This window comes from Callorhinus ursinus, unplaced genomic scaffold (assembly GCF_003265705.2).
Source record: "Callorhinus ursinus isolate GAN/ISIS: 27379988/994484 unplaced genomic scaffold, GSC_fseal_2.0 scaffold34, whole genome shotgun sequence".
NCBI classification, from domain to species: domain Eukaryota; kingdom Metazoa; phylum Chordata; class Mammalia; order Carnivora; family Otariidae; genus Callorhinus; species Callorhinus ursinus.
The window spans coordinates 1,817,093-1,840,074 of record NW_027397096.1 but is presented as its reverse complement, the minus strand read 5'-3'; the positions used below and the strand labels follow the sequence as shown (position 1 = coordinate 1,840,074).

The 22,982-nt window shown below is 50.1% G+C and overlaps 2 protein-coding genes across 4 annotated transcripts in view; both read left to right on the top strand.

The window, feature by feature from the left end:
- Nucleotides 1–8,946, top strand: part of VPS53 (VPS53 subunit of GARP complex) — a 138,398-nt gene extending 129,452 nt beyond the window's left edge. For all 3 annotated transcript variants that reach the window (XM_025851566.2, XM_025851565.2, XM_073879314.1), the window contains 3 exons: nucleotides 2,308–2,445; nucleotides 3,963–4,067; nucleotides 4,578–8,946. In XM_025851566.2, the coding sequence (XP_025707351.1) occupies nucleotides 2,308–2,445; nucleotides 3,963–4,067; nucleotides 4,578–4,748 (414 nt within the window). In that variant the 3' untranslated portion in view covers nucleotides 4,749–8,946. The remainder of the gene's footprint in view (nucleotides 1–2,307; nucleotides 2,446–3,962; nucleotides 4,068–4,577) is intronic.
- Nucleotides 8,947–22,417: 13,471 nt separating this feature from the next.
- Nucleotides 22,418–22,982, top strand: part of RFLNB (refilin B) — a 6,492-nt gene continuing 5,927 nt past the window's right edge. The window contains exons 1-2 of the mRNA XM_025851591.2: nucleotides 22,418–22,504; nucleotides 22,823–22,975. Of these exons, the coding sequence (XP_025707376.1) occupies nucleotides 22,418–22,504; nucleotides 22,823–22,975 (240 nt within the window). The remainder of the gene's footprint in view (nucleotides 22,505–22,822; nucleotides 22,976–22,982) is intronic.

The following is a 22,982-nucleotide window of genomic DNA, read 5'->3' as shown; positions in this document are numbered from 1 at the left end:
TAGCGGTACGTGTGGAATCAGCAGGAAACAGTGTGAACTCTAAGCCAACACTGTTCCATAGCACGGCTCAGGGCAGCAGGAAATGGAGATCCAGCATCCTGTCCACCTCATCATCCAACACCTGTCCATCATGTGAGATACATCTAACCCCTATCCATCGTGTGACATACTTTCAGCAAGTTATTTAACCTCTAGAACTTTGATTTTGTCATCTATAAAATGGGAACAATAAATACCTATGAGGCAGGCTCTTGTAAAGATTAAATGAGATGAAACATCCCTAGCATCTTTCCTGGCAGTTGGTGGTCAATCAGGAAGGTTAATATCCTTCCAAATAATTGGCATCCAGAGAACGGAAGGAAGGAACAAAGGAACGAAGGAAGGAAAAGGCAGATTGTTACCAAGATACTGATGTTTAAATTTGGTTTCATCTTCTACATCCTCACTAACATCCAAAAAATACAGCAATACTGGGGCATCTGGCTGGCTCAGTCAGTGAAGTGTGCAATTCTTGAGCTCAGAATCTTGAGTCCAAGCTCCATATTGGGCATAGAGCTTGCTTTAAAGAAGAAAATTATGATCTCTCTCTCTCTATACACACACACACACACACACACACACACACACACACACACACACACACACCAATGCCAAGTTACCGTCCTTTGCCTGTTGAATAAGCAAGATTTTTATGACAGTTTTCAGTGCTGATGAGGGTGTAGCCTGCACTTCTGGCAGATACGTGAATAGGTGCACACTCCATCTGAAAAGCAGTTCGAGATACGTATCAAAAACCTTCCAATGTCCTTATCCTTTGGTCTGTCCCAAAGACTCTCCTGAGGAAATGCCTTTGATAGACCTAGAATTAGTATGTGCAAAGTTGTTTGCCACAGCATTCATTATTTATAGTAGTAAAAATCTAGGGGCGCCTGGGTGACTCAGTTGTGTCCAACTCTTGATTTCAGCTCGGGTAGTGATCTCAAGGTCATGGAATCAAGCCCTCCCTCGGGCTCTACGCTCAGTGCAGTCTACTTGTCCCTGTCTCTGCGCCTCCCCGTGCTCATTCTCTGTCTCTAAAATAAATAAAATCTTAAAATAAATAAAGTTTTGTACACACACACCATAGAGTATGTATAGCCATTAAAAATAGTTTATAAGGGCGCCTGGGTGGCTCAGTTGGTTAAGCGACTGCCTTCGGCTCAGGTCATGATCCCAGGGTCCTGGGATCGAGTCCTGCATCGGGCTCCCTGCTCAGCAAGGAGCCTGCTTCTCCCTCTGACCCAACCCCCTCTCATGTGCTCTCTCTCATTCTCGCTTTCTCAAATAAATAAATAAATCTTTAAAAAAAAATAGTTTTTAAGACTGCCAAGATGGATGGGGCGCCTGGGTGGCTCAGTTAAGCATCTGCCTTCAGCTCAGGTCATGATCCCAGGGTCCTGGGATCGAGCCCCACCTCGGGCTCCCTGCTAAGTGGGAAGCCTGCTTCTCCCTCTCCCACTCCCCCTGCTTGTGTTCCCGCTCTCGCTGTGTCTCTCTCTGTCAAAGAAATAAATAAAATCTTAAAAAAAAAAAAAAAAAAAGACTGCCAAGATGGGAAAATAAAATACAAAAAACTTCATATATTATCTGGGAAAACCAGGTTATAAAACTGTATATATACTATGATTCTAACTTAGTGGGGGTTTTTTTATTTTATTATTTTATTTTATTTTATTTTATTTTTTAAAGTAGGCTCCATGCCCTGCATGGAGCCCAACACAGGGCTTGAAGTCATGGCCCTGAGATAAAGACCTGAGCTGAGATCAAGAGTCAGATGCTTAACTGACTGAGCCACCCAGGGGCCCTTCTAGTTTAGTTTTGTATACACACACATAGACTGGCAGGAATTATACCACATCTTTTTTCTAGCTTTATTGAGATATAATTGACATATAACACTGTGTAAGTCTAAAAGTACAGTGTGTTGATTTGATACATTTATATATTGCAAAATGATTTCCACCACAGCATTAGTTAACACCTCCATCCTATCACATAATTACCATTTCTATTTTGTGGTGAGAACATTGAAGATCTACTCTCTTACCAACTTTCAGAGGACTGGACCACATTTAGCTATGTCTTCCGTGTTTTTCCCTGGACAGTAGGAGTTGTAATGAATGTTTTTTCTTTCATATTTGTGTTTATTTTCCAAATTCTCTCCAATGTATTACATTTAAAATCGGGAAAATGGTATTAATTGGCATAGGTATACTAAGCATTGTGTCCCTTTGAAGTGGCTAGTAATATTCTGCTTCATTCCCACAGCTGTTGCTGGACACCCATTCCTTGAAGATGGTCCTGCTCGATCTACCTTCCATTGGCTCACAGGTGGTGAGGAAAGCACCTGCCAGTTACACTAAGATTGTTGTGAAAGGCATGACTCGGGCGGAAATGATACTCAAGGTGGGGCTTGTATCTTCCTCAGGGTTTCTGTTAAAAGGGGCTGGTTATCTGATGACTTATTCCAAGTAGTACTGGTTTTGGAAAGTATCGATCAGGGCCTGTGTCCGTCAGTCCCAAAGGATTGTCCACATTCTCTGACTGGACTAGATTTTGGCCTCATCAGATATTGTTGAAAGTCAATGGACAGTTACTCAGGGGATCAGTAATTCTTTCTGACAAATGAATTTTTCTTTGCAAAGAGATTCTCTTGTAGTGGGATTTGGCCAAGATTGGAAATTAGGTGGGTTGTCGCGGTGAATCAGTGTCTCAGTCAAGAATCTCTTTGCTTCTCAGCAGGAATTTCCAGCCCAGGTATCAGTTACTCCCTTCCACATAAACCTCTTCAGCTTTCTATACTCTGCAACTTTCCAGGAACTCCAAACAGATGTTGCAGTAATTGAATCTAATCAACAAATGGGCTTTCTAAAGCCCCATTTAACAAATTATTATATGTGGGTGATGATGTTGAAAATGTCTGAAGCCTTGAGCACCTGCATCTGATTTCCACCTGCCCTTGAGAAGGGGGTGGGGGGGGCCTCTTGAGGGAGGGGAGAAGGCTGGAGAACAAATGGAAATGTCATGAAATGTTCCTAAAAGTGCACGGCCTGCAGGCTCGTCAGGTCTGTCTCCCAAACAGAATGGCTCAAATGATGGCAGGAGTGAAAAGTAGCTATGGGACCTGAGACATCCACGGGACCAGGTGAGGGTCCGGCCTGAGGAACTTGGAAGCAGCCTAATCCGATTCTCCCCACAGCTCTCTTCCTCACCGGGGAGGAGAGCGTGCAGCTTGGAAGCTGTCTGCAGGGAATTTCTGAGTGAACTACTCCTTCTTTGCCCCTCTGTGGTCCATTCTCAGGAGTTCAAAACAAAACCAGTCTGCTTCAAGAAGAAAATCAGACACTGCATTCCAAAACCAAATAGGAATGAATTTGAGGATCGCAATGCCATTTGTGTATTAATTGGCAGTTTAAACGATGTAGTTAAATGAAGTTCAGATTTTAATTCTTGAAGAGTGAGGCAGCTTTGGGATTTTTGTCCTTGGGAAAATCCACTTAGATCTATGGCTTTTGCGACCCATCCCTCAGGGATAAAGGTGCCTCGGGACAGAAGGAGCAGGTATCATGAACCCCTGTCTCCAAACAGTAAGACTCTCCAACAAGGTGTTTCACAAATGGTTCTGGTATGGGACCCACCCCGAGCCTTCTGAGTTAAAATCTCCAGGAGGGGGACATAGAAATCTGTTACTTAAAAAGCAATCCAGGTGGTATTTATGCTTTAGCAAATTTAAGAAACATGGCTCTCATTGAATTTTGAGGTGAAATAGGCCATGGGGACATTTCTGAGCTTAGGGTTGCTATTGCTTAATGAAATCTTGCAGAATCCGTTTCGTGGTCAGCTTGCAAGTAGGGAAAAATGATCACCTGCCTTGCAGTCATGACTTTTCCTGCAGGCCCACTCCTGTCTCTCTACCCTGGTAGGTAGTGATGGCCCCTCACGAACCATTGGTGGTGTTTGTTGACAACTATATCAAACTCCTTACGGACTGCAACACAGAAACCTTCCAGAAGATACTGGACATGAAGGTTAGTTCAGTGCCTTGTTTGGTCCACACTTGCACACCTTTGTCACACTCAGTGGTTCTTAACAGGGGGTGGGGGGGGCGGGATTTGGGCTCCTGGGGAGCTTTCTCAAAGTGCATATGCCTGACCCCATGCTGCAAACCAGATTCTAAGAAGTCTTCTGAGGAGTAGGATACCAGGCAAAATAACTTCCTGATGCTTCTGGTACCTCCATGCCCCTTCAAGAACCAGGAGGCTGGGGGCAGAAGGAGTGCAGTGGAGAGGACTAGTACCCTTCCCCACGCTGTCCCTTCTCTCTCGACCCCTTCTTTCTCTCCTTTCCTTTTATCTGTTTTTCCTCCCTCTGCTTTTCTCCCAGGCTACTACCGGGCAGGGCTGGTAACTCCCCTGAAGAAAGTGTTCGTCCTCAGCCTAGAGTAATTATGCAGTTCTCACAACCAGATGCTACACTTTCCCTTCAGGTCTTTCTGGGGCCAGATTTCATGATTATCCTCCTTTGTCTTTCAACCTCAGGGGCTGAAGAGAAGCGAGCAGAGCAGCATGCTGGAACTGTTGCGCCAGAGGCTACCCGCCCCGCCTTCAGGGCCAGAAGGCTCCAGCTCACTGTCCCTACTGGCTCCGACACCAGAACAGGAATCATCTCGTATCCGCAAGCTAGAGAAACTGATTAAAAAGAGACTGTAGGAGCTTACAGAGGGCACTTTTCTCCCCTGACCCGTGACCCTCAGCACCCCATTGCCTGGAAGCCCCCCCCACCTCTCCTGTGCTCCCCCTGACTTTCAGATCATCAGTCTTGAAACTTCCTGGGACATTTGGGTTGTTCATGAGTCTTCCCCATGACCTGTCTTGATTCGCATCCTGATCAAGAAGCCAAGCAAGGGCAGGGTGATGAAAAGCCTCCTTAGTTGGTCCCGGATTCCTGCAGCAGAGGCAGTCGTGGGCGAAAGGGCCCTGCAGTCCATTTGTGTTCCACCCGTCCAGTTGTTACTGGCCTCGCTGCCTCGCCTCTGCAGTCACATCACCCGGCATGTGGCCCCATCTCCCGTGCCTGTGCAGGCAACTTGGGTAAGAAACCCTGGATCTCCCCGCTTCCATCTGCTGCTGTTTGAGGTTACCTCTGCAGCCAGGCCCTAAGATTTGTCCTCCCTGCTCCATGGGCTTGGCTCTGGGGCCCGAGTTGGCAAATGACAGGTGGAGGACATTGGCCTTGCCTTATGAAGGCAGTGGAGACAGGAGCACTCTTCCTTGTAGATCCATTTCCTCGTACGTATTGTCATGACTGGGCCAGTGCATTCTTCCCGTTTCTCCCTAACCCGCAGTCCTCTGTATACATCCAAGGAGAAATTCCCACTGTATCTCTCGCCCAGGAAGATTGTGTGTGCCAGGCCTTGGAAGCAGGTGTCCTCTGTGCCATGGGGCTCCTTGCTTGGGGGTGGGGGTAGACCCATATCTGCACACTCACTGCATGACGTAAGCAGATTATTTTCTCCATTTCTTTATTCCCACCCTGCTCCTGACTTCTAGAGGAGGGATTGCCTTCTGTGAAGAGAAACTAAGATGTTTTCCTAGAAAGATTGTCCTAGGCTTTCTCCTCAGATGAAGCTGTGGGACAGTGCAGGAGGCCTGGGCCCTCTAATCCCCTTCCTGCCCATTTATTTTCAAGCCCAAATTACTTTCCAGAATGATCTGAAACAACAAAGGTGATGTGAAGTGCCAGAATGACATATGACTTTATTACTAACGGGAAAGAACCCAGGGCCATGGCTACCTTGGGAACAGAATGTTGACCTTAAACACATGCTCAGAGCCTGGCCCAGCCCAGAACACACCCCCACCCCTGACCCTGGCCGGCCCGTCCTGCCCACTGGCACGCAGCCAGCACAGCTTGGCAGAAGAGAACCTCGTAGAACTGCCTCAGTCCTCACATGGTCCTGCAGTGCAAGAATGGGCAGCGTTATCAGGTAGCTGCCCTGATTTGCCAGGTTCACAGGGACCCCGAACCCCAGCTCACCGTGCCCACAGCCTCGGGGGGGCCCACTGTTGGTGTGGGCATTCTTCGGGAATTTGGAACAAGTTGCTGGCCAGGTGGAGAGAGAGCTGAGGAGGAAGGAGGAGCTCTTTACAGAGAAGGCACATAACAGGCCTGGGGATAAAATTGGGATATCAAATAGCACTCAGAAATGGGTTTTCAGGGGCGCCTGGGTGGCTCAGTTGGTTAAGCAACTGCCTTCGGCTCAGGTCGTGATCCTGGAGTCCTGAGATCGAGTCCCGCATCGGGCTCCCTGCTCAGCGGGGAGTCTGCTGCTCCCTCTGACCCTCTTCCCTCTCGTGCTTTCATTCTCTCTCTCTCAAATAAATAAATAAAATCTTTAAAAAAATAAAAATTAAAAAAAAAAAAGAAATGGGTTTTCAGGATAGAGGAAGTTTCCTGAAAATCCATACAACTTGTGATAGCCACACAGGAGGACACTTTAAGGTCTGAAAATCAGACCAGGAACTGATGATTTCCCCCCTTTTTGTTCTCCAATCCCCTTCCCTCTCCGTTAACCTCTTCCCAGACTCTGTCCATAGGCCCCAGCTTTGATCCTGAGCCCCGTTTCTTCCTCAGCTTCCAGGCTCCTCTTGCTTGTCCGTGTGACTCTGACATACTGAGCATCTCAAACTCAACAGCGCTGAGAAGAAAGTGCGGCCCTTGGCTGAGCTCTCAGGAAAAGCTTGCTAAATAAGGAAAAGGCAGATAGGGTGGGGAGGGGATTGGGCAAGCATGCGGGCCGAGCAGCCGGGAAGACTTCACTTTGCCAGGACAGCCGCCGTCTCACTCCGGTGACGTCCTACCGCCCGCACTAATGGAGGTTAACCTCTCTTCCTGCTCTTGAAAGAAGGGCCGATGGGCCCATCTGCAAACGGCACAACCATTTGGGCCAGCCGTCGTCAACCTGGGGAGCCGGGGAAGCCGGTGGACTCCACCTGGTTCTTGTCCCTCTCGGTGTTTATAGATGCACACTTCTCTTTTTGGTTCATTCCTGGGGAGTCGTTTTCTGGACATCTCTGTAACGCATTGAGATGTCAAGCCACTGTTTTCTCCCAGTTGGTGGTCACAGCCAGGGAAGTTGCTTTCTTGATTTATTACATTGTCAGGAATCTCCAAGGAGCTAACAGATGTCAGTAGGAGTTATGTTAAATGTCTCATTGATGGGGTCTGAATGCTGTGTATGCCTCCTTTAAAGACAGAGCACGTTTCTCGACGGGGGGGGGGGGGGGGGGGGTGGCGGGGAACGCATCAGAATCCCCTGGGGCCTTTTTACACGTATAGTTGTCTGGAGATTCTGAATCCGTATGTCTGGAGTGGGGCCAGGCATAGAAGTAATTCTAACGTTTACCCCTTTGTTAAAAACCTGCAATAGAGAGAAATTTGCTTTATCACAGTGTTCCTGTAGCACATTTTCATAAATGTGTATTTTTCCTGGCTCTCTAAGCGAGTATAATTCCTATACAATTGAGCTGGTACCAACATGGTAAAGATTCATTGCTAATATCCAGCAGCTTTAATTTTAAGCTTGTGTTGATGATAGGGATCATGCCAGAATTGTGCTGTCCCCATACAGACTAGAATTCTTAAAGTTTTGACAACAAAGCCCCAAACAGAGATTTGTTCTATTACTGTCACTTCAAAATAACATGAAGGAGGACTCACTGGTAAAAACTGTAACAAACAACACTGTTATTCAGCTAAATTAGATATTGTACCCATTCCTCCCCCCGCTTTCTCTCTTTAAAAAAAAAAAAAAAAACTTTGAAGCACTTTATGTGGTTAAAATAAATATTAATAATTTATGATGGATAAAGATCTGCTGTTCTTCCTACGGACAGACTTCCTGATAGCTGGCTTAGAGGTGCCCAGGCTGGAGAAAGTTCCGTTTGGATCATAACAGTGAGGAACCACAATGGACAGAGTTCAATTGAAGTCCAAGTTCAGTTCTGGAATTGAAACTGTCACCACTCCTCCCTCTCTTAAAGAACAAAGAACTAGGGATGCCTGGGTGGCTCAGTCGGTTAAGCGTCTGCCTTCGGCTCAGGTCATGATCCCAGGGTCCTGGGATCGAGTCCCACATTGGACTCCTTGCTCAGCAGGGAGCCTGCTTCTCCCTCTGCCTGCCTCTGTCTCTCTCTGATAAATAAATAAAATCTTAAAAAAAAAAAACAAAAAACAAAGAACTAGTACCTAGGACTTTTCCTGCCCCCCAGAGAAAGATGCCTGGTCTCTCATGCCTAGGATGGCTCTTCGGTGCTGATCAAACGGACTGAGAGCAGACTGCCAAAGACCAGGGTGACAGTTACAGGTGGACGGGGGTGAGCAAGCAGGGGCGGCTGCTGCCTGAGGGGAACTATTACCCTGGCCCATCCTGGATTGCTGTTGCACAAGGAAATCTAGTCCCCCCTGTTTGTGGAATGCTAAGGCCACAGCTGAAAATGTAATTCCTCTCCCTAGGAAGAGAAATCTCCAAAATAACTAGCTTGCTGATGGTGAAAGCAGGGGTTTCACACTTCTGATCTACTCCAAGTCAGATTTCTAAAAATAAAATCATTAGAACTGCATTGGGCCACTTAAACAATAGCCTTGGAAACATGGCCACATGAAAAGCTGGAGTGCAGAAAGAGTCCGTGTTACAAATCCAAATTTCCAGTCTCATTCTAGTATTTATCAAAAGAGATAGTCTCTCAGACCCTCAAAGTTCTATACCTTTGGGAGATATCAATTTCCTTAAAAATAAAGGGACTGCTTTTTGTGTAAATATCTTTCATTTCCCCCATCTGGAAGTGATTTCTCGGTGCATATTGGAGCATGAAGTACTACAGTTAATTAAAGCATTACTGAATGTCATTTGCTAGGGTGTATTTCCTCACTGTTGACAGAAAACAGAACGGACCATAGGAAAGAATCAGGAAGCCCGTGAGCCGTGGGCCCCCCGCAGCGTTTCCCCTGCCCCCTGCCCAAGACGGGGCCCTTCCCTGACAGCCAAAGGGAGCAATGCCTGAAGACAGCCCTGCTCGTCGGCAGGGTCCTAGCATGTCCAGGCTGTGCGGACACCCTCTAAAAATATGTATAAAGTGTGCTGCTTCCAATTTGGAACCCTTCCTGTGCCCTGAATTTCTATCCTGTTGACTTTCCCTTCTCCACCGTGCTGTTCCAGTCATAGCCTGCTTTTCCATGTGACTGCAAAGGAGTTCTCTCCTGTACACAGTAAGTTAATCCTGTTTCCTTAATAACTGGGTGGGCATTTTGCAGTGAACTTCTTGGGAAGTCTGGTGTTTCTTTCAGCAGTGGAAAATCTGTTGCGGCCCTTCATTCAGTTGGCTTGGAGATCATTACCTAGTTTCCATTATTTTCACCAGCTCCCCACTTCAACAGGGTGCCCAGAGATCAAGCTGATGAAAAAAGAAACCTTTCCTTATAACCCTCCAGAAGGGCAGGGCAGGCCGGTTCACCTGCCTGGTTCTCTTCCTGCTCACCTACACAACCAGCCGTGGGAGACCCCCGGAGAGCAGCAGGATGGGAAGAAGGTGTCCATTTGAAACACAAGCAGCCCAACACTGGAAACTTCCACAGAAGACCTAGTCTCCAGGTCTGGTTCTGGTACTTTGACGTCGGATGAGTCTTTGGTCCTCTGACCCTTAGTTTCCAGGGTCTGTAAAAAGGAATTATTTCTTTAAGATTTTTTTATTTATTTATTTGACACAGAGAATGAGCACAAGCAGGGGGAGCAGCAGGCAGAGGGAGAGAGAGAAGCAGGCTCCCCGATGAGCAAGGAGCCCGACGCAGGGCTCGGTCCCAGGACCCGGGGATCATGACCTGAGCCAAAGGCAGACGCCCAACCGATTGAGCCACCCAGGCGCCCCTGTAAAAGGGAATTATGATGAATCGGGCTGTGTAGATTGCCTAAGACTAGGCGGCGTGCACACGCTCGGTGTGAAGTAGGAAGCGTTCATTATCGCTGGCCAGGCCTGAACCACCGGCAGCTGGCCTGGCTGGATGGTGGGTGGCCATAGGGCTTGTTCTGTCCCTGGACTGACGTGAACAAAATGGCCCGTGCCCAACATAACTGTGCTGCTCTGCGCCTGAGGCGGGCGTCGGAATAGCTAGTCTTTGCCTTTTTGGGTCGTGTTCGAGATACACAACTTACTCAAAAGCTTGAGGACTCTCCGAACCCTATAATCCCCTTGCCCTAGCAGCTGCTATTTTCACAGTCTTTAGGGATAAACCTGCAGACACGGGGAAGAGAGCTTCCTCCCTCCCTCCTGTTGGCTGGGCCGCCTGTTGTGGAAAATGTGGCATGTTTCCCCTGAATGCAAATTAGAAGGGCTGCCAAAGGCTGCCCTCCCAACGAATTCTTTAGATATGGTGCCTGGTGTCTACAGACCAGACTTCAACTGGCCATTCATGGCAGGCAGGGACAAAACTCTTGCCTGCCCACTTCCCCTCCCCCCCTTACCTACAGTGACCACAAAACTACGGAAGAATATCTTGGGACAGACAGACGTTCACCAGCTATTGGGTTTACTTTACAGTTTGCCTTTCAAAGAAGTCTAGACATTTCCCAAGGCCAGCTGAATCCCTGTAAGCTGGGCTTTCAGTTTCCTTTGGGGATATTGATACAGAGAGTGCTAAGTGATAGAGCGATATTAAAGTTAAACAGGGTTCGGGGCCTTGTCCCCTGGGAATGTTTATCGCTTAATCTGAGGGCTCTGGTAGCTTCTGCTCAGTAATCAAATGGAATCTGTGTGATTGCCGGGCCTCCTTCTGTTTGGGGTAATTTTTCAAAAGTGCAAAATTAAGAACAGCTTCTCAAACAACTTCCCTTTCCTTCTGAGGCCAAGACAAGTATTTGCAAAGTGGGCCACAACTTTCAGGGGTACCAGGTGAAATGGGGGAGAGAAACTCTATCTTCTTGTGCTTGTTTGTTTTGTGCTGATGGAGAAGGGAAGGGACCAGCAGCTGGAGAGCCTGCATTCCACAGAATTCTTCACAAACAAAAGCCCTGTGGTGGCGCTGCCTAGCGTAGCCCCTGAAGAGGATTAACAGGCAGATGGAGAAATAGCACATATTGTATAAAGAAAACGTGAGTTCACACAGAGACACCCCACAACCTCATACCCTGTTGCGTCCCTGGCACGGCTCTTTAGGGTTCAAAGTGTTGGCACCTCAGCTCGCAGGCTCAGTTGTCAGAGGAGGGCACCAACTGTAGGTGAGGGCGTGTTGGTTCAGCCCGGGCCCTTGGCTGCAGCCTGGCTACTGTCTGGCAGGCACGTTAGTACCTTTGATCATGAGACTGAGAGGTCTGCGCTGATCCAATCCTATCTGTATCTGGGCGGGAACTAGTCACTGAGGATTTACTGCGCCCCGAATACATGGTGATATCTCGGGGGATCCAAATCCCTGTGAAGTAGGTATGATCCACTCCATTTTATAGATGTGGAGCTGGAGGCCGGGAGGGCAAATGCCACCGAGGCTGTGTGGCTGGTAGGCGGTGGTGCGCGGGCTTGACTCCGGCCTCCGTCCACACATGCTCTTTTTTTTTTTTTAAAGATTTATTTATTTGAGAGCGAGAATGAGAGAGAGAGAGAGCGAGCATGAGAGGGGGGAGGGTCCGAGGGAGAAGCAGACTCCCCGCCAAGCAGGGAGCGCCATGCAGGACTCGATCCCAGGACTCCAGGATCATGACCTGAGCCGAAGGCAGTCGCTTAACCGACTGAACCACCCAGGCGCCCTGCACACATGCTCTTTGTGCTACATCTGTGGTTTGCAAATGTACAAGACACAATTTTACATGGGGCTCTCACTCTACAAAACAGAAGCGTTTTATTAACGTATTTTCCGAGTTCAAATAACTTTCGAGGCAAATCAGTGAGAACATTGGAACTATTTCATTAAATAGAAAGCATTTTATTTTTTTAATGGAAGTTTTTTTTTTTAAGATTTTATTTGTCAGAGAGAGAGAGAGAACACAGCAGGGGGAGGGGCAGAGGGAGAAGCAGACTCCCCACTGGGCAGGGAGCCCGATGTGGGGCTCCATCCCAGGACCCCGAGATCATGACCTGAGCCAAAGGTAGATGCTTACGCCACTGAGCCACCCAGGTGTCCCAATAGAAAGCATTTTAAATCCAAGGTTAGGGATGACAGTTTATGTGCATCAATCCCAGCATCCAGTTTACTTCTGTGTTTGGCTTTGGTTGCACAACCAAAGTTATTAGAGAAGGTTTCAAATATGCACTCTGAATGGGAAGTTAGAATCGAACCTTCGCAGGGTTCCCTTGCCCCCAGAACACATCTGAAGAACTACAGAGTTCCCTGGAAGTCAGTCTGGAAGCTGCGGGCCTCATTTGTAGCTGCTGCACGTGGCTTCTCTGACCTTGGGGTGGAGTGGGGTGGGGCGGGGAGCAGTGTCACCTTTGCACGAGAAAGAGCACCATTTCAGTTGAAGTTCACTCCGCGTTCAACAGCACAGCTGGGCTGGCCCCCAAGTCCTGTGGGAGTAGTAACCCTAGAGGCCACCTCCTGGGCTTAGCCTTGCCACCTTTAGAAGGGCCATCGGAAGGCGAGGAACCCCTGGTGCAAGGCAGCTGTGTTCTAAGAACAAAATAGTGCCCCTGGAATGAGCCGAGGAGGCGTGGGCACCATCCGGAGGGAAGCCCATCTTCCTTCAAAACCCCCATGAGCCTCACATGTTACGCCCGGGGTCCCACATCCGCGCGTGCTGTGCTTCCCAAACGTCCCCGGACTCGAAACATAGAAATGAGAATATGTGTGCTCCCATTCCTCCCACTGAGGCAACCCTGCTGAAGAGGGCGCTAGGGCCAGAGGTGATGGGTGTGGGGACTGTGGCTGCTTCAGGGGGCCCCCCACATGGCCCCGGACCTGGTCGGGGGATCAATGTGGGCCTTTGCCGTGTGTGAGCTTTTCCCAGGTCTGTAGTTGGGAAGCTCCAAATTGGAGCATCAGTGTTAGATAGTATGTTAGTTTATTTGTTTTTAAAACGTTGGTCAAATTCCTTCATTTTGCAGATGGGAAATGGAGGCCCTGAGAGTTTTGATCCCTTGCTTATCCCCACTATGATCCCGACCCCCTCCCAGCCCCCGTGCTACTTCTCTTGCTCTAGTTATCATTTCAGCCACTGCCTCCATCCCCCACATGTGTTTCCTCTTACTCAGCATCCAGCCAGCTACTTTCCAGAAGCTTCTCTTGAAGGTCACCGATGATCTTCTTGCTAGACTTTCATTCTCTGTGCACTCCCCATTCATTTGATGAGTCCCGCTGGGAATTCTCCCTAAACTCCTTTGATGCCTTGCTTTCCTGCTCCCATACTTCTTGGTCTCCTTCCCTGACTCTTCTTGCCCTGACCCTTGACTATGGTCAAGCCCCAAGGTTTTCACTCCACACTCCTTCAGAGAACGTATCTATCACAGGTGTAAACACCAGCTGTGCCTTCTGAAATTTCTCAGATTTTTAGTTTGTGTCCTTCCCCCTCAGCTGACTCCAGCTTACTTGCATGTCCCATCATTAGCTCATGGGTAACACCTCCAGGTAATCTCGGCCCCCTTTCTCAAATTCCCCGTTTCTCTGTGGCACCACCTTCCTTTCCTGGTTCCTCCGTCTCCAAGCCTTAGTCACCCTTGACAACTCTCCTCATCAACCAATACGGTTAGTTGATCATAAAACATTTTCTTGGGCATTTAGGTGGCTCGGTCTGTCAAGCATCTGCCTTCGGCTCAGGTCATGATCCCAGGGTCCCGGGATCGAGCCCCGCATCGGGCTCCCTGCTCAGTGGGGAGTCTGCTTCTCCCTCTGACCCTCCCCCCTCTCATGTGCTCTCTCTCTCTCATTCTCTTTATCTCAAATAAATAAATAAAATCTTTAAAAATAAATAAAATAAAATTTTTTTTAAAAAGTACAATATCAGTATTCTTGTTAATAAGTTAAAACAATGTGGCAAGATATCCAAAGTCTTGTACTCCTAGACTTTGTGTCCATGCTGTGGGGGGAGGGACTTTTGCAAAGAAAAAGGTCAAGAGTAAGCATATTTGCATATTTTTCTGCAGCCTAACAACTGAGCTTAGACACCTTGTTCTTCAGTATCTAGAGATCTATTCATTTTTTTAATGGCTGCATGTTATTTTATAGTTCAGATATATCATTATTTAGCCAGTCTCCTATCAATATACAAATAGATGGTTTTGGGGCGCCTTGGTGGCTCAGTTGGTTAAGCGACTGCCTTCGGCTCAGGTCATGATCCTGGAGTCCCGGGATCGAGTCCCACATCGGGCTTCCTGCTCGGCGGGGAGTCTGCTTCTCCCTCTGACCTTCTTCCCTCTCGTGCTTTCTATCTCTCATTCTCTCTCTCTCTCTGAAATAAATAAAATCTTTAAAAAAAAATAGATGGTTTCTATTTTGGGGCTAGTTACCTTTTCGCAGGATACTCTTCTAAAATTGTTCTGCTCCCATTTAAAGGACACATTTAAAATGCACATTTAAAATGTTTCTAGCCCTTGCCAAAACGTCCTCTACAGAGATGGTTTTGCTGTACGCTCTTAGCAACAGCATGTGTGTACCCACCCCTCCACATCACGGGCCCTAGGTGTTTCTTCCTGTTTCTTGATCTAGAGGATATAGTTGCAGCTCTCCCTATAGAAACCCAGTAAGCAGAAGTGTCCCTTTCATTGCATAAAACCAAATGTGACCCAACCGGGCCTGTACCTTGCAGCAGGAAAGCTTCCTTATTAAGCAAAAGCCCTGTGGCTTCCCTCATGGGCAGGGCTCCTGGAGGACGTGCTTTGTTGGTTCACTCAGGAAAGCAATGGTTATTCTTTGTATATGAGAGAGGTAATAGTTTGATACTAAATTGGGCCTCTTTCCTAGTCATCTTTATCTCTTCCCTTCCCCCACCACTCCGGTACTAGGCAGGGTGTCCTGTGTGCATTGTCCTTGGGTGGGAATGTATAGAAATGTAATGGCCTAAATTCTTAGCTTTGGAACTACATGGACTTTTGTGATTCTGTAGTAGAGAGGAACGTCTTGAGAGGTCTTGAAAGCCGTGGTGGTCCATGCAAGAGGGTTGGGACAGCATTGTGTTTGGGTTTTGTTTCTTACTCTTAAAGTGTACCTTTACATTTTTTTTTAAGTAATCTCTATAGCCAACATGGGGCTTGACCTCACAACCCCGAGATCAAGAGTCGCATGCTCTCCCAACTGAGCCAGGTAGGTGCCCCTACCTTTACGTTTGGGAAGAGCCGAAATTCTGGAGGACTTTGCATACAAGCCACACCTCATCACAGGGACAGTGCATTTTGACGTAAATATTTTTTTCCATTTTAAAAGAAAGAGGGTTTTGACTGTCAGGTAGGAAAAGAAAAACTAGAGGGAATATGACTTGGCTTAGAGGCTGAAGGCCACTGAGAAGAAATCCAGAGCCCCACCACTCTGGGCTGAGCCCTCTGGGGGTATAAGAGACACCTCCCTGAGTCTGAGGGAAATCCTGATCACTGGAAAGCATTGCCTGGCTTCCAGTGATCGACCTAGGAGACCGCAGGCCCCATAGAGAAGCCTGGAGGAGGCAGAAACAGTGTCTGACGGTGTTGTCCACACAGACAGGCCTACGGGAGGGTGCACCCCGCAGAGTCTCTCACACCCCATCATGGGCAGGTGAAGGCTCCCAAGCAACCTGAGTCCCCAGATGTAATGAAAGGGACAACTGTGATGCAGAAAGGGTGGCCTGTGGGTATGAAAAGCAGAGGGTAGCTTTCCATGGCCAAGCAAAACAAGTTATACCTTACTGGAGGCCAGAGAGGTAGGAGGGTGACCATGGACCAGGCTCTCACCCCAGCCACCCCACCCCTGCTGCCATGATCCCTAGAAGCCACCCAGGCAAAAGAGAAGGGCAAGAGTGGTAATTACCCACAGCCTCCATTCATTTCCAGAAGATAAGAAACCAAACTGAGTTAGCAAGACAGTTTTCCACTGAGAGAAAATGGGGGCATATGAGCTCAGTTGAGTCCAGTTAGAAAAAGAACATTAACCTCTCATCTGCCAGAGTACACAATCACAAAACAATCCCCATCACAAATGAAGAGGAGAACTAGGAGCTTGTCACCAGGTACTTGACTTCGCATTTCCAGCCAAGAGCATGGCTGGCCCAAGCCAGCCACCCTAACTCTTGCTTCCCTTGGTCACCAGTGCAACACCTTTGCAGGATGCATGACCAGCAGTAGAACTGACTGACTCCAGAAGGGATTGAACTTGGAGCCTGGCCATGTCTGCAGTGCCCTCTACCCAATGAAGCTAAGCCAGAAGAGAAAGATGACCACCAAAGCTCTGTCATGAGGTCTCAAGATTTGGTCCGAGACTGGTAGGCAAACTCGAGGAAACATGACCGGATTCCAGCAATGCCCTTTATCCCCACAGTTTAGGCAGTCTGAGGCCTTCCTGGCTGGGGCCACCAAGAAGCTCCCAAGATTGACCACGAAGCAGGTGGCATTTGGTAATGAGGATGCTTTACGGTCTCCTACTCAGTCATAAGCAAAGACCCTCAGACCTCCCAGCCTCGGTCTATGGTTCCTCTGCCTTCTCCCCCTCCCCTCTTTGCCTGCCTATTTCTTACTTGGTGCTTTAAGATCAGCACATGTGCTACTACTTCCTCTGGAAATCCTTCCCCGAGCCTCGCCTCCCTCCTTCCGGGAGCTGGGTGGAGCTCTCTTTTTGCTCCCACACTCTCTGCCTCTCATCCAGTAGGTGCTTGGTAGGTGCTGGTTAAATGAATGAGTCTTGTGGGAGAGCAGACACTCAAATCCAAAACAGATTTTGGTAAAAGCTATCAACCTTGGGAGTAGAGGTAAACTGCGTTCTGGTGGAACAAGGCCATAAATAGTATTTCAACTAGGAGCACAGAGCCCAGGTTTTTTAATGTTCGTGTGTGATGAAAGGCCGGGGCCCAGCTTGTATTAACTGCTCTTTGGATTACAAGTGTGTAGAAGGCCAGGCATGCATTATGTCCTATGTAGAAGCCTGTCTTAGGCGGTGGAAGATGATGATGTCTGACATTCTAGAAACTCCTGCTTCCAACACAGCCCGCTAACAGCAGAAGGCACATTCTCCAACCTGGTAGCTCTGGCCCCAAAAGCATGCCAGGCAGACAGCGTCAATGCTAAGGAGGTTACCTGATATCCCTGGGATATCAGAGTCCACCTTTCAGTCTTCAAAAACAGGGTGTTGAGGGGCGCCTGGGTGGCTCAGTCGGTGAAGCATCTGCTTTTGGCTCAGGTCTCGATCCCTGAGACCTGGGATCAAGTCTCATGGTTGGGACCTGGGATCCTAGGATCAAGTCTCATGTTGAGCTCCCTGCTCAGCAGGGAGTCTGCTTCTCCCTCAGCTCCTCCCCGCCCCCCGCTCATGTTCTCTCTCGCTCTCTCTCAAATAAATAAATAAAATCTTTAAAACAACAACAACAGAGGGGCGCCTGGGTGGCTCAGTTGGTTAGGCGACTGCCTTTGGCTCGGGTCATGATCCCAGGGTCCTGGGATTGAGCCCTGCATCGGGCTCCCTGCTCCGCGGGAAGCCTGCTTCTCCCTCTCCCACTCCCCCTGCTTGTGGTTCCCTCTCTCTCTGTCAAATAAATAAATAAAATCTTTTAAAAAAATAAATAAAATAAATAAAAAAACAACAACAACAAAAACGAGGCATTGAGGTGGGATCTGGGTGATATTTGGCGGCTGGCTGGCCCAGAGGTCCCAGCTGAGGCCGAAGTGGAGTATCCCCTCACCCCCAGGTCCAGACAGCCTCTTTCCATCCAGCACCTGGGAGCCTCTTAGAGAGATCCTAAGAGAAGTGGCAGAAGGCTGGGCCTGGCTCAGGAGAGAGGGGTTTGGAATTCAAAGGGGTTTTTTGGTTATGTTTCTTTTACTATTTGCTTCTTGGCCTAGCCCTGCAGGGTTCAAGTTCGAATCCTAGAGTGGGAAGCCGGCATAAAGGAAGCCACACGGCTCCAGGACCACCGTCCAAAGTAACCGCTCCCCCCCAACCCTGGCCATCAACGTTGGCAGCAGTGCCCAGGGCTCTGGGTGGTGCCTGGCGAGGGGCAGAGGCACGGTACCCACGGTGGCATGGTTGCAACCCCTCCCAGTCTCAGCAAAGGCCGCCTGCCAGGGGGCCATGGTGGGACTCTGTCACACAACTTAGCAGAACCAGAGGCAGGGGCGGTAGGGGCAGGAAAAGGAAAATGGATCGCAGGCCTCCCATGTGGATGATCAGCTTTATTTATGAGCACATGAGAGACACCTTCAGAGATTTCCAGAAATACTTGTCAGTGGTTGGGGGGGTCATCCTACAAAAGTGCAGGGCAAGAGGCAATAGAATTCTAGCGCCCCACCCCCACCACAGGGATATGGCGTGGGAAAACATGAACCACGGTTTTTCCTTGGTACCTCTCCTCTTACCGCATATTCTTCCCCCACCCCTGGCTAATGTTCAGCCAAGACTGAAAACTGAAAAACATTTCTTCAAAGGCCCGTAACTGTCTTCAGCAAGTACCGAGAGTTCCCAGTCGTGCATAGCTGCGAGCCACAGCCGCCTCCCCCCTGCGTCTACCCTGCTTTGAATTTGGGGGAGCAGAGGCATGCACTTCGGGGCTGCGGCTCCCGGGAAGGGACACCGTGGCTCAGGCCATCATTGTGGAGCCAGCTGGCTGCCTCCACCGGCTCCCCCGCGCCATCTCTCCCCGCGCCGCCCAGGCAGGCCCGAATCCCCGGGCGCTCCCGAAACGCCGTGGCGTCTCCCAGCGGCCTCTGGAGTGTGACCACGCAGACCCACCACGGGTTCCCCAGGGACGGTGACAGCAAGGAGCCAAGGGTCTTAACTTCAGTTGCTTAACTCAGGGCGATTTTTCGGGGCTGCAAGTCCTTGTCCGGTGTGAATACGCACAACGGAGCCTGGGGCGCAAGGGTACTGATGCAGTTCCAAAGAGGCCATGTGCCCCAGCTCTTTGCAAAATCCCATCTGGCTTTTATTTTGCAGAGGCCATGGCCCTTTTCTGTGTAACTAGGGAGCTTTTGGGAGCATTGCTCTCAGCGAACAAATAAGATAGAGGAGGCTAGAGCCTGTATCTGGGGTCACGGGGCTCTCCACACAGGGGACACCAGCCTGACTCCACCCCAAGCGGCATTCAGTTTCTAGGTTAAGTGTCGCCAGCTGGGCTGGGCCAGAGAACTTGCCGCCTGGTCTGGTGGGCTCCCAGTTGAAAGGTCAGAGATGGAGGGGACCTGTGCCCCCAGGCCCACTTCCCTCTGAAATTGCTAAGCCGGAACTTTGGGATCCCTCAGCGCGATCTGGTGGATGCCACCTTTGTGAGCACCCGGGGCTCAGGCCCAGCAGCTGACCTCACCGAGGCCCGTGCAAACACTCCTGTGAGTGGCGTCCTTTCCAAATAGCTCTTTTTAATTCAGGTCCTTTTTTTATTGAATCCGGCAGGTCACTTTCGAAGTTCTTTGAAAACTATCATCTTAATCCTAAAACACTTACAGAAACAAAGCTTAGGTTTTTGGAAAGCACTTGCCTTGATATGGAGGCAGATGAAGGAAAGGGAGGCCCTGCTTCCACAGTAAGGCAAATCCACCGCATCAGGCATTCCAGAACACCGGGACCCAAGGGGCTGGGGCGACAAGGTGCCACGGGGCGTGGGCCACAAGCCCGCGTGCTGGAGCCGGCAGTGTTTTTAATCCGCTGTCTGGCTGAGTTTACTGAAGACAAGCTGTTCCAAAACAATAAGCGGCGGCAGTTTGGGGGGGGGGATCCAGCCCTGTGCTTGTCTGACTCAACTCCATTCAGGCCTCCGCTTAATTTAGTGCAGAAAAAGGGAAAATGCAGGATTGGCATCACCATTAGGCATCTTTTGTTCCTCAGCCCGCGCTGAGAAAGGCCTCAGGCCGGGAGCCAAGTCCTGTGAGGACATTGGTCTCTGTGATCCAGGCAGGGGGACGAGGGCCCTGGCCCGCTCTGAAAGTCCAGCTTGGGGAAGAGGCCACTCTTCAGCAGGCTCTGGGGTCTTGTGTTGTGGAGCTCCCCCCTGATTTCTAGGCATGCCCCAGGTACGCCTCAAAAGAAGACCTGTCGGGCGCCTGGGTGGCTCAGTCGTTAAGCGTCTGCCTTTGGCTCAGATCATGATCCCGCGGTCCTGGGATCGATCCCCGCATCGGGCTCCCTGCTCGGTGGGGAGCCTGCTTCTCCCTCTCCCACTCCCTCTGCTTGTGTTCCTGCTCTCGCTGTCTCTCTCTGTCAAATAAATAAATAAAATCTTAAAAAAAAAAAAAAAGAAGAAGAAGAAGAAGACCCGTCTTCAGAGCCCGACCAGGGGGTGGGTAAAGGTGGGACCCATTGTCCTTCCATGGCTCTGGTGAGAGATTTTTATTTTTATTTTTTTATTTTTTTTAAGATTTTATTTATTTATTTGAGAGAGAGAGAATGAGAGATAGCATGAGAGGGAGGAGGGTCAGAGGGAGAAGCAGACTCCCTGCTGAGCAGGGAGCCCGATGTGGGACTTGATCCCGGGACTCCAGGATCATGACCTGAGCCGAAGTTAGTCGCTTAACCAACTGAGCCACCCAGGCGCCCTGGTGAGAGGTTTTTAAAGCAGCATCCTTGGGAAGGCAGTCTGGAATCAGATGAGGGCAACGATGTTGAGCACAGGCAATGGGGATCTTCCAAAGGACAACCGTACGAACTCACAGTAGGAACTCGTTCCTCGGCCGAGCAGATAGAGCTGACTTCCAGGCTGGGTTAGTTGCATGGCTCCCTCGTAGCGACAGAGGCCGATCCCCTGCTGTCGCACTCAGAAGGACACATGGGCAGGTCTAAGTTGGATAACTGCCGCTGTAAGAACATCTCGGCTCAACTCCACCGGGAATGCCATGAGTTGGCGGAGATGCCAATGAAGGCAGGACGTTCCCCACCTTCTCCTTGGTCCCCGTGTGGCTTCCAGTCGGCTCGGACTTCTCTTTGAGCTCTTCACAGTCTGACGGGACGGTACAAAGCTGGGGTCCCTCCTCATTGTCTTTCAATTGGCTGGAAGCCAGGGGAAGATCCGAGTTTAGTGCAGCTTATGGAGAGGGGGCACCTGTTTCCGGGGAATCTGGGTGGGCCCATGGTCTCCAACTCTGCTTCTCCATCAGTGTCCAGACCTGGGGCTGGATTCCTCTTCGAGCCCCTCCAGTTTCTTCTGTGTGTGTATCAATGCTGGGTTCCTCTGTGAGGAAGGAGGTCACGGTGGGCCAGTGGCTTATGCGTCAGGAACTCCTTGGCAGTTGTCCTGGGCGAGGCCCGAGGTTGTCCTCTGGGTTCAGAAAGCCCTGCCTAATCTCTACTTGAAGGGTTCTTAGGATCTACCTGGGAAGGCTGGGGGGTAAATCCCCTCCAGGGCGCCAAGTCCTCCTACTGCCAACAGACCACCCTTTCCACAACCCCAGGAAGTGCGGCCATTCCTCCCATGATGTCCCATGTTGAAGGCAGCCTGGGGTGTGCTGACCAGACGGTGGGATCAGCATGGGCAGGAACGAATAGCCACGTACTTCGCCCAACTTCTAAGGCCCACTGCTAACAGTACACCCTTGCACTAATCACTGATCTAGGACTGTGCCCTGTTGAGTTTGTAATCCATTCCCACAGGCCCTAAATGAATGAGCGACCTCCCAGGACACGGGCATGTGCCAGGTTTTATTTTCCAGTGAAGGGAATGATCCAAGGCAAGCTGCCTCGTACCAGCTGTGTGACTTGGACCAAGTCAAGTCCCTCTTCTGTTACTTCAAAATGATGAGTGAGGAAAGTAGGAGGGCTGAACTTTGCCAGGAGACCGCTAACATTCACCCACTCTAAATTCTGACTTTAACAGGTCCCAAGGGCAGGGACCTGTTTTTGCCAGGTTGTAGACTGGGCTGCCATTGTGGGGCATGCACAGAGCCCACCTCTCATCCAGCCAGGGCACAACGCCTCTCCGGGCTGGCACCTGCCAGCTAAGTCTGGGTGCAGCTCCAGCTTCGAGCCCTGAGCTAAACATCCATCAGAAACTCCCAGAAGAGGGTGGCTGGGGGAGGGGGCTGGGAGCTTCCAATATTTACTGAAAATCACTAAGGGCTCTGTGAGCAAAAGTCCTAGATTTGCGTTCCCACCGAGTTCCCACTGAGATGGAGCCTCTCTGTCAAACTAAAGAAGGGAGGAATCCCCCAATCTGCTTTTTAGAAAGGAACTCCTATGAATGAAAACCTGTGGCCCCCACCGGGGAGCCCCTGGCCCATTAGCCCGTGGGCAGCCTGCTGAGCTCATGTCGTTCGAGGCCCCAGTCTGTGCCCACTGCAGAATTTCCCTGTCTGGTGTGGTCACGGCCTGTTCAGCTGAGCAGCCCGACCGGGTAGGGACGCGCGCCCCCCTCTTGGAATCCCCTGAGGATACTCGGAGTAAGTCCTCTTTTCCTCCGGGGCAGAAATGAAAGCCAGAGACACAGAGAGTCCGCACGGCTGAGCCAAGAGGCGGTTGGAGCCATACGAGGCGCATTAACTATTAATAATTTCCAGTTGTTTGCTCGCCGGGTTCGGCCGGCTCCCCCACTCTGGCTCCCCAGACCGCCAGGGCTCCGCACTAGCGCTCGCCGGGCTCTGCGGGGCCAGGACCAGGGGCCAAGGCGCCAACAGGAGCCTGGTGCGAGCGGGGTCCCGCGTCCCACCTGTAGCGGGGCGCGGGGCGGCGGCGGGACTGGGGTGCCTTTCCCTCTCGGATCCGCCGCTCTAGGCGGGCTGGGCTGCAGTGCGGAGCGGAACGCCGGCGGCGCACGGCGGGAGCGCAGCGGCCCCTGGCGCCGGGCCTCGCGGCTCGGCGGGTGCGGGTGCGGG